At 34.2% G+C, this 10635-nt stretch overlaps 1 protein-coding gene across 18 annotated transcripts; it reads left to right on the forward strand.

Annotated features, from left to right (window-relative positions):
* The first annotated feature begins 332 nt into the window (after nucleotides 1-332).
* LOC104091293 (uncharacterized) lies at nucleotides 333-6885 on the forward strand. 18 transcript variants are annotated; one of them, XR_011410637.1, is made up of 10 exons: nucleotides 333-407; nucleotides 1922-2306; nucleotides 2689-2777; nucleotides 3077-3173; nucleotides 3269-3345; nucleotides 3442-3573; nucleotides 3662-4159; nucleotides 4276-5272; nucleotides 6143-6260; nucleotides 6356-6885. XR_011410637.1 is itself a non-coding variant. In XM_070182801.1 (10 exons), exons 7-10 carry the CDS (start codon nucleotides 4300-4302, stop codon nucleotides 6361-6363), a joined length of 297 nt encoding a protein of 98 aa, XP_070038902.1. In that variant the 5' UTR covers nucleotides 333-407; nucleotides 2689-2792; nucleotides 3077-3173; nucleotides 3269-3345; nucleotides 3442-3573; nucleotides 3662-4159; nucleotides 4235-4299; the 3' UTR covers nucleotides 6364-6885. The 18 variants fall into 16 exon arrangements, 14 of the variants coding, with proteins under 14 accessions (XP_070038902.1, XP_070038897.1, XP_070038901.1 ...); XM_070182801.1 differs by lacking the exon at nucleotides 1922-2306 and having other exon boundaries at nucleotides 2689-2792; nucleotides 4235-4316; nucleotides 5119-5272; XM_070182796.1 differs by lacking the exon at nucleotides 1922-2306 and having other exon boundaries at nucleotides 2689-2792; nucleotides 4235-4316; nucleotides 5135-5272.
* The last annotated feature ends 3750 nt before the right edge of the window (nucleotides 6886-10635 follow it).

The raw sequence follows: 10635 nt of genomic DNA on the forward strand, positions 1-10635 counted from the left end.
CGATAGAGAAGACTTAGGCAAATTTGTAGAAAACGTAGCAGAAAAGATTCTGACAATACGGGAAATCACAACCTTAGATCATTCCAATTCTTATTTACAACCCGTTTATAGTTAGTTATTAATTATTGCATTTTCATTACGCAATATTTAGTTAATAAAAACCTAAATTGTTACTTAAATATTTCTGAAGATTGATTGCGTAAATTTGTGCGAGTCTAGTAGCTGTGTTTGATAGGTTAATTCCCTGTGGGATTCGACTCCGGGCTTATTAGGCGGAATATATTTGCAACGACCGCTAAGTCCTGTTTATAAGGCATAGTTGGGCGTGATCAGTTGGTGTCGAAAATTCATCTCTCTCCAAGCGACTTCACACAAATTATACCATTAGATTATCCGCCTAATCAAGAGTAAGTTTAATTTCTTTTTCTTTAATCTGTTATGTTTCTTTTTTCTTCTTGGTGCCTTTTTTCCCGATTGAATCAGAAATTAAAAAAAGGGCTCTACATTTTTTTGTTTCTTTAGTTGTTTTCTGCAATTGGTTGTTTTGAATACTGGTGTGAGTGATAAAAGTGAGATTATTGGGTTTAAAATTGGGGCTCATAGGTCAAGGAGGAGAAATTTGTACAAAAGAGGGGCTGTTTGGTTGCTCGTAAAATCATCGGACATCAGAGAATGTGAGACACCCCAAAACTGAAATTTCACCAAAAAAAGTATTTGTTGCTCGTATTAGGACTGCAATATAATTTATAATTTGGTTCAACATATCCCAACATTCAGTCATGGAATACATTCTGCTTTTTTTGTCTTTCAAGCAAATGGGGCTCAAATCTTAGTAAAATAAGGCAAAGAGAAGCCAGCCACGCAAAGGCTGCAAACACCGGCCATACCGGCTTGCCACGCCAAGATACAGGTCGGTTAATCGCTCAATGCCCGAATTGGTTAGCCCAGATATAGAAACACCATCCTCACTGCCTCTTCATGTACTTTCCATCAATACCGAAAAAATAAAACACGCACTCACACACAAGAAAGACAGCGATGTCAGTATATATATTTTTTCTTGTAGAGTCTATGCGATAATTTTATCCTTTGCGATTTGCATTATACAATTCTTCTGGAGACTTTCTTGAAGGGTCATAAAAATTTTGTAGGATGTCTTGTGGTTTTTCATACGAGGTGATGAGTTGTTGAATTTGTTTTCTTACTATTAGGTGCTCTAGTTCAGTTTCTTTACTTTGATTGTTATGGGTTCTTTAAATTATATAGTCAACTTATTACCTTTGGTGAGTCTAATCTAATATTTTAAAAATTAGATGAAGAAGAAACAGTGATGTAAATTAGCTTTGTTAAAGTATTTTCCATGTCAAACAAATTTTCTAATGAAAACATTCCATTGAGTTCATCCACTGAATTTATTTAGTCAATAGCACTCTAGTTGGAGGGATGGACTCACTCGTCGAAGCACTTCATTGTCAATGCTTGCATTTATTCTGTGGTGAACTACTTCCTCCAAAATAAGGTCAATGTTTTAAGCATTATAATATAGGCTCTATTTTTATTCTAGTTATAATGTAAGTTTTATTTTGCTTGGAAAAGAATATTTTGATGGAGCGGAAAATATAGTTCTTCACTAAATTAATAAATCTCGGTACCGGTTTTTGATTATGTTGAAGAAAAATAGCATTTCTGAATCGTTGCCTTAACAGTCGGAGGAATCTCTGAGTTAACGTCAAACGTCGAATTTTAATTGTATAATTCATCGTTGCAAGTCCTTTTGGTTTTAGTGTTGTGTTTATAGTTGTTTCTTTTGACATTTTAATCAGCCCATCCTTGCCATTGGTGTTAGTGTTGTGTTTGTAGCTGTTTGCTTTGTTTAGGTGTTTTCCGGTACTACTGTTAACTCTTTGCTTCTATCTTTCAGTTTTAGGGTTACATTGATTCATACATTAGAAAAGGTTCTCTATTTATGGGTTCTTATTCAAACTAACTTGGATAGGAATGAGGAAGGAGAAATCTTTTCCTTTTTCCCGGATTGTTTTTTAAAAAAAGTATTTGTCATGAAAATTTATAAGTTTTCGGATATTATTTTTTCAAACTAATAAAATTGTAATATTTTTGTTAAGTAAAATATATGTCAAAACATAATTTCAAATTTCATAGTACCGTTTTTTCAACTTAACTCAAAAACTATTTTTTTTAAATATAATAAAAATCATCCAAATGCCTGCTACTTTGGACTCTTTTCTTTCGCTGCTTTCAAAGGGTTTTTCAGAAGATCTTCTTTCTTCTTCAACGCTAAGTTCCAGGTATGATCTTCTTCTTCTTCCCTTTCTTCTCTGCTCTTCTGCTCTGAATCGCTGCCTTAACAGTCAGAGGACCCATGCCTTAATAGTTTTCCTTTAACGAATCTCTGAGTTAACGTCAAACGTCGAATTTTAATTGTATAATTCATCATTGCAAGTCCTTTTGGTTTTAGTGTTGTGTTTATAGTTGTTGTTTTTGACATTTTAATCAGTCTATCACTGCCATTGGTATTAGTGTTGTGTTTGTAGTTGTTTGCTCTGTTTTAGGTGTTTTCCGGTACTACTGTTAATTTTTTGCTTCTATCTTTCAGTTTTAGGGTTACATTGATTCAATTATCTTCCTCCCTTCCCTTCCCCATAATACTACCTATTTTCCTTCTTGCAGTTTTCACTTTTTAAAGGATTTTTACTAAGATGCCTATGGTAACACGTGGTGCTGCGAAGCGTCTTCGGAATCTGTCTAGGAATCCCGAGGTGGATTACGATGAGGTGTTTTTTTTTGTAAATTGTTATTTTTCTTCTTATTTAATCAGTACATTGTGCATACCCATTTAGCTTTTTGATGGGTAAAACTTAGAATACTGGATCCGTATATTAGTCTTTTGTGTTCTTATAAACAAGGTAGATTAACCCTAAGCGGTTAGATCCAGTGTGTTTTAGACCCCTTATGTTGTATACACTGAAGGTGTGTTGATTAGCAAGCTGATTGTATTTTTTTTCCAACGATAGTCTAAATGTGGTTTTGAAAAGTAACTGATTTGTTGGTTTTACAGTTGGATGTTCCATCAATAGTTGATGTTCTTAAGTATGGTGATTGCGATTTGATGAAGTTGTTGGCGATCAAACAACTCCAAAAATTGTTCGATTACGGTATAAACTGCTTTAGCTTTGTTTCTGCTGATTTTATTGAACTCGCATATCACTTATGTTCAAATTATTATTCACGGGTATAATCACTGCTCTAGAAGATGCTCGAGACTCTGGTGAACTTGTTCCTCTACTTAATGAATTTCTAGGGAGAGAGAATTCATTAGAGCTCAAGGTATATAGTGATGTGTTGATCACCTTTTTGTGCCTCTTCTTTAGTGTCTTGTGGTTGTAGTTTCACACTTGCTTTATTCTTATTTTGTACTCACAGTCGTAAGCTGCTAAGGCTGTCATAGACGGTATTCCTGAATTGTTGGAGCTAACTGATTTGGTGATTGAGAATAAGCTGGTGGAAACTCTTCTAAAGCTTTTGCATTTTCCAGATGGTAATGTTTGTGAGCAGGTATGTTTTAAAATTGGCAGACCCCAATGCTGTATACACTGAAGCTATATTTATTAGCAGACTGATTGTTTTTTCCTTCCAAATATAGGCGGTGAAGAAACTAGGAAAGGTTGCTCAATCCGTTGTAGGTCGTGATTATGCTCTAATTTAGTATGGGGCTTTGGATGATTTGCTGAAAATTTTGAACAATACTAACAAGATTTTAATGCTGAGAAAAGCCACATGGACTATATCAAAATTTTGTGGAGGCAGGCCAAAACCGCCCTTTGAGAGGGCCAGTCAATTACTGTTGATTTTATTTTTTGCATCTGCAACTATTTTATGCTAAACATTACTGAGTACAATTCAATTTTCAGGTGAAACTAACATTTCCAACTCTTCGTAACCTTCTTTCTTCAAATATTGATGAAGAAGTGCTGAAAAATGCATGTTGGGCACTTTATTACATTTCTGGTGGTGTAAATATGGCCTCCAATAGATATTGCACTAGATTAAAATTCATTCCTCATCCTATTGTGAGCCGTGGTGATATGATTAAGGCCTTCTTTTAGGCTTATGTTCTTCCGGTGCTACTTGATCTCTTCAAGTGAGTGGAATGTTTTTATTTTCCTAATTTAACCTACTTTTTCCTATCTGATATATACGTCAATTGATGTTTCAGAGATCACTTACGTTCTGTAATCCCCCCTGCCATCCATATAGTTATACGTACTAGCGAGCTGGGAGATGAGCACCAGAAAGAGGTACGCGGGTATAAGGAGCTTTCGTGGTTGAACCAAAATACTTTGATGAACTAACCAATGAAAAAAGGAACAAACTAAAATAAATTAAGTGATTGAAAGGTAGAAACATCTTAAACAACATGTAGTGAGATTATAATTTAGCATGTTCCTAATTCAACGTCAAATTTGATGTGTTTGCTGCCTAATTTCTAATAGCCTCCGAAGAGCCCACCCATTTGGTAAATCTGTTCACCACAATATTTTAAAAAAGTCTTCTTACAGTAAGATCGTTCGACTGAAGGTGTAAAAATAGGTTCTTTGTCATCTTTAAGTCATGGGCAAGTCAACCTCCCAGCTCCAGTGCTGGCCATCTAGGCTGCATTCTTTTTTTGCTTACATTATTTTTTAGTTTTTTATAACTGCTATTCACTAACTTAGCCTTTTTAGATCTTGGGACAAAATTTCTATGTATGTAAGCTGGTAATAAGAAACTTGTCCTTGATTAAAAGAAGAAAAAAAAGAAAGAAGAAAAACTTGGAGTTGTTTAGATTTAGGTTGAAAAGCATCTTCAACGCTAAAAAATTATACTTGTAAACTTCAAAATGGGGCCTTACTTTCCTAAATATCTCTAGGCATTGTCCATTTTGAGCCTAGAATGATGAAAACCATATCCCATAATTCAGGAGTAATTTTTCAATGTAGCAATAGGCGGTTTATGTCCTCGGGTTGCTCTTCACATAGAGAGCATTTGATCTCAATGGGAATTCCTCTTATTTGCAAATTAGACTATGTAGGACTATTGTTTTCTACTAACCAAGTGAAGATCTGAATTTTGTAAGATGATGATCGCAACCCGGAGCATTGCTAAACGTAACGTCCTTGATTGCATGTTGGGCTTGCTAAAGAGTGGAATAGAGGAAGAGATGGTCTGCGTGTCTATAGCATACATTACTATTGGGAGCACGCAGCGGGCAAAGGTATGTCGTCTGGATTTAAAAGGACAACTTAATATATTCAGCTCTTGCATACATTTTCTGCATGTCTTCTAAGGTGCAAACTTTACAAATCTTGGGTGGTCAAATAGGGAGTTATTTGCATTTTATACCCTTAACCTATCCGTTACTTTTTATTCACACCTAATCCTTTTTCATTTTATGATTTACCCCTTAATACATTCATATATTTGCAAAATTGTGAAAGAGTTCAGTTTTCAAGGTGCAAAATATGAACTATTTTTTGTCAATTATAAAATAAAGGAAGAGAAAGAAAGAAGTTGCCCGGAGGAATGAAATTGAAATTTTAACCTTAAACTGGAACTGTGGATGAATGGAAAGAGCTTTAATTGTTTCCTCTTCGTATAATTAGGTCTTTTCTAAAGTGTTCTACCTGTAATACCCAAAAGCCATTCTCAGTAGTAAACATTTTGTTTGGACTGTTAGTCTCTATTAGAAAAACGAATATAAGCAGTCATTTTGTTTACTTAAAGGTTAAATGTGCTACCCCAAATTAACACAGGGAGAAAAATTGCTATTCCTCCCTAAAAGAAATGAATTGATTAGGCAGTAATTCATAAAAAATAAAAGGATAAGGGTATGAGTAAAAAGTAGTGCATACATTAGGGATGCAAAAATCAAAGAACTCTCAATTAGGTGAATATGAGAGTGAAATAGTTGGTCTAGTAGTTATTAGAAATGGAAATGGAAAAAGAGTTGTGGAGATGTATCCCCCCTTCCCCCCCCCCCCAAACAAAAAAAAATCTTTTTTACTTTTAGTGATCGACCTTTTAGTTGATGAAACCTTCCCTACATAGTCATTTATCTAAGTAGTTGTCTGTAATGTTTGAACAGGCTGTATTTGATACTGGATTAATAGAACCTCTACACTGGTTACAACTAAAAAAATGGGTATTGCTACTACTACAATTTCAATTGCTATTATCGGTACTAGTGGCATTGCTTACACCAAGTATGTAACCTCTTTTTCTGGGTAAATCATCTCTCTTGTATACTGATTATTTTACTAACTCTGATTTTTTTTATTCCTCTCGCTTTTGGCTTTAGAGACTTGATAGATTGCTGCATAGATCCTCTGTGTGATTATCTTGGCTTCTCTGGTGGCACCATCAGTCTAAAAGCAGTAGAAAGTATATTGAAGTTTGGAAAGCGTATTGAAGAGGAAGATAGCTGCACTGGTGGTTATACTAAGCGGATAGAAGAGGCTGGGGGTTTGGAAAAGCTTAAATACCTGTCTACTACTGAAATTCGATATGAGGTTGTTCCAATATTGGGTACATATTGGCCGTCACTAGGACGCTATGCTGAGGCGACTTTTCATATCATATTGGTGGTTTCATAGTCATACTTTTCATCTTCATACTTTCCATATTCCTATGACTTAACCTTTTCTTGACATACTTTCCATCTTCATATGATAGAGATTGCGTATAATGGAAGTTTGGAGCTCTGACGACGAAAAATGGGAGGACCCAATGAATTAGTGATGTCTTAAGGGATTAACCTGTTCTTGACATATTTTCCATCTTTATATGACAGAGATGGCGTAAAATGGAAGGGGATAACTTTTTGACAAATTTCTCCATTATTATGTTTATACATTTCTACTTCTGCCTTGTTATAAATGAAAACTAGTCACCTCTTGATAAACATGCTTACCATCTACCCTTGGAATTTAAATTGTTTGTTTTGTGCTCGCAGGATTCGTATTGTTACAGCATTCATGTGTGTACTTAGGCTTGAATGGACGAAAAAGTCTATTTATTTTGCATTTAATGCCTTTCGTCTTCCAGCCTTGGGGTCTGTTTTTGTGCTACTTTATAATTGTATTGCTGTAGTTTATAGCCGTCCATCCAACCACTTAAACAAAAATTAGTTGGTGAAGGTATTCGCTGAGCCCGTTTTGGTAAATCCCCCTGCGGCAGCGGCACGTACTACAGTGCCACAGACACCAAGGCATGCTTGCCCTGTGCTGCTATGATTAGTTAATCTGCTACTCGTTCTGTTTCAATTTATGTGACAATTTGAATCGGAATGGAGTAAGAAAACTATGAAGACTGTTAAAACTTGTGGCTCTAAACATGTCATTTATGTGGTTATCATAGCTTTTCATTGTGAGGAAAAATAAAAGTATAAAGTTAATTATTTTTAGATTTAGAAGAGTGTCATTCTTTTTGGAGTGACCTAAAAAGAAATATCACATAAATCGGGAAGAAGGGAATTCTTTTGAACCATTAAAACAAAAAAAAAAACTCTTTTCTATTAATTGCAAGGAAGTTTAGCTGTGTTCCAGGGATATTTTAGTTTTACCATAAATTGGCTTTTTCTTTTTTATGAAAGCATATTTTGAACTGGTTATGACACATAGTGTAGTGTAAGGACAAGAGAGGAAAGTTTTAATCGAACCAGACTAGCTGGTTTGGCACATATGGCTAGGATGCTATTTATCTTTTTTTACTTTTTCCCATAATTTATTTTCATTTAAAACTTAGTAAATGATTAAAAGTCTAAAAGTCACGTCTAATTAAAACCTAACGTTACGGCCGTTCCCCTAATTTTGGAAAACCCAAATGGCTCATTAACTTGGCCGTTCTCTAGCCAATGTTGCTATATTGGTTTAAAATATGTGCTTATTTTGCTTAGTTTATTCATGTGCACGATAATTTAGTTATTATTGCCTAATATTATTCGTTTTTTTTTTAAATAAGTTTTACTATGTTTTGATACTTTTACTTCTGTCATATGAAGATGGAAAGTATGAAGATGAAAAGTATGTCAAGTCACCTTAATTAGCATAATGTCGTAGTGACGGCCAATATGTATCTCTATGACTTAACCTTTTCTTGACATACTTTCCATCTTCATATGACAGAGATAGCGTATAATGGAAGATCGGATCTCTCATGGTAATTGTGAGGCCCCAATGTGGTCATTAGTAATGTCTTAAGGTATTAATCTATTCTCGACATACTTTCCATCTTTATATGATAGAGATGGCATAAAATGGAAAGGGATAACTTTTGGACAAATTTCTCCGTTATTATATTTATACATTTCTACGCCTAAGCTAGTCGGATGGTCTATCGAAAACAGTCTCTCTGTCTTTAGGGTAGGGGTAAGGTCAGCGTACACACTAGGGGTGGCAAACGGGTGGGTCGAGTCGAATATTGGACGAGTCGAAAAAGGGTAATGCAAAAATGAATAAATTATCTGGCTCGATCCATATTTAATACGGGTAGACAATGGGTTAACTGGCGGATAATACGTTATCTATATTACCTATGGCTTCTTGAATATGATCACTTTTGGGAGAATCTTTAGTTTCCCTAACATGAGGAATCCCCAATTTGCGTCTTTACAATTATAAAAGTTAAGTCCATTAGTTATTCATTTTCTAACTGGATAATATGGTTCTTATCCATATTTGACCCATTTTTAAAAGGTTTATTATCCAACTCATTTTTTAGCTAATAATATGGATGAATAACTGTTTTTTTCCTAATCCATTTGGTCACCATAGTACACACTATTCTCCCCTGACCTCACTTGTGGAATTATACTGGGTTATTATTATGCACCTAAGCTAGTCCGAACATTACAAAACTAATAAGAAACTTATGGAATCTCAAATGATATTAAGAGCCCGTTTGGATTGGCTTAAAAAAAATATCTTTTTAGTAGAAATAGCTTTTAGGCCAAAAAATAATAAGTTGGGGTTGCCCAGCTTATTATTTTTGACTTGTTTTAAACAGTTTTAAACTTATTTAAAGCATTTTATAGTTTTGCCAAACACTGAAAAAAATTAAAAAGAACTTAAAAACTGATTTGACCAGCTTAAAAGCGAACCCAAACACCCTCTAAATCAGCCTTCCAGAATCAGATGACGGCAGAAGAAATGGTTCAACAATCCAAAACGAAGTATAATTAGACTAATTCAATTTTAATTTCCTAAACCGTCTCTCCATTGTTGGAATTCATTTTGGACAATATTTATAAATTATAACTCTATCTATATTGTCTGAACAGGTGGAAAACAGTAGACTGTCTTTTAGTGCCTTAAACGTTCCTTCATCGAAATCTTTGAAAGTTTCTAGAAGATTTATAACCTGGATGTGCTTATGGAATTAAAAAGAATTTAAAAAAAAAAATACTTTTCTTTGTCTAATCAATTTAAAATCACTTTTCAGCAGCAATTATACTCCGTACCATTGTGGGACTAGCCATGTAGGGTTTTTGTCTAAGATAGCTATTGACAATGTTGTGTTTTACTACTTTGCTTTTCAGTACATGTCCTATTTACTAGCTATCGTTTTTGCTTTGCATCTTTCTTCTGCATTTCATGGTATTCATATTTTTCCTATGATTGTTGTGGTGATACTAATATTGTCTCATTTTGTCCTTTTGTCTTTTTGTTTTCTTGAGGCGAAGGTCTTTCGGAAACAGTCTCTCTACTCCTTTGGGGTATGAGTAAGGTTTGCGTACACACTACCCTCCCCAGACCCCATTAGTAAAATTTTACTGGGTTGTTATTGTTGTTGTTGTTTCAGCAGCAATTAATATTTTACCAAGCATTTAAAAAATAATTTTAAGCGTGTCTTTCTCAAAAATACTTTTTAAATAAATATTTTTAGGAAGAAGTTACTATCAATTTTTTTCTTCCAAAAACTTCGTCAAATTCTTTTAACTTTGGATAAAGATACTTTTTACCAAAAAGAAGCACGTTCACTGTTAATCTATTAAGTTACAAAAAGAGCGAAACTTTGACAATAAAATATGAACCCAATTAATTGGATTATTTTATGTAGGCCCCAGCGCACAATATTTTATTTTCAGATACAAGTTCAAAGCATAGACCTTCACATCATTGCTGAGTTAAAAGAGTAAAGGAAAAAACATCTAGATAATGAGCCACAAATGCCACAAGAAAAACATTCTTTCACACTATTACCTCCATTATTACCATTTCTATCGGGACAATTTTGAATAAAAGATCTCGACCGTAAATGCAATTAGCCAAAGTTACTTGAAATAATTTGATCATATTCTACGAAAATACACCAATCTATAAGCGCAACAATGACATAAACATTTTGTGGTGCCATATAATACCAATTTGTGAAAAAAATTCACTAAACATATAAATAATAGTTTCTAGAAAATCATATATATATACATACACATACAGAAACGGAGTTAAAAGAAGGTAAGGAGGTTCAATTGAATTCCCTTAGCCGAAAAAATAAACGACAGATGGGGCACAAAGTAACTCTTTTGGATTTATATGAAGTATTAAATCTCCTTTGATATATGATAGAATATCTATATTC

This window comes from Nicotiana tomentosiformis, chromosome 8 (assembly GCF_000390325.3).
Source record: "Nicotiana tomentosiformis chromosome 8, ASM39032v3, whole genome shotgun sequence".
Lineage (NCBI taxonomy): Eukaryota > Viridiplantae > Streptophyta > Magnoliopsida > Solanales > Solanaceae > Nicotiana > Nicotiana tomentosiformis.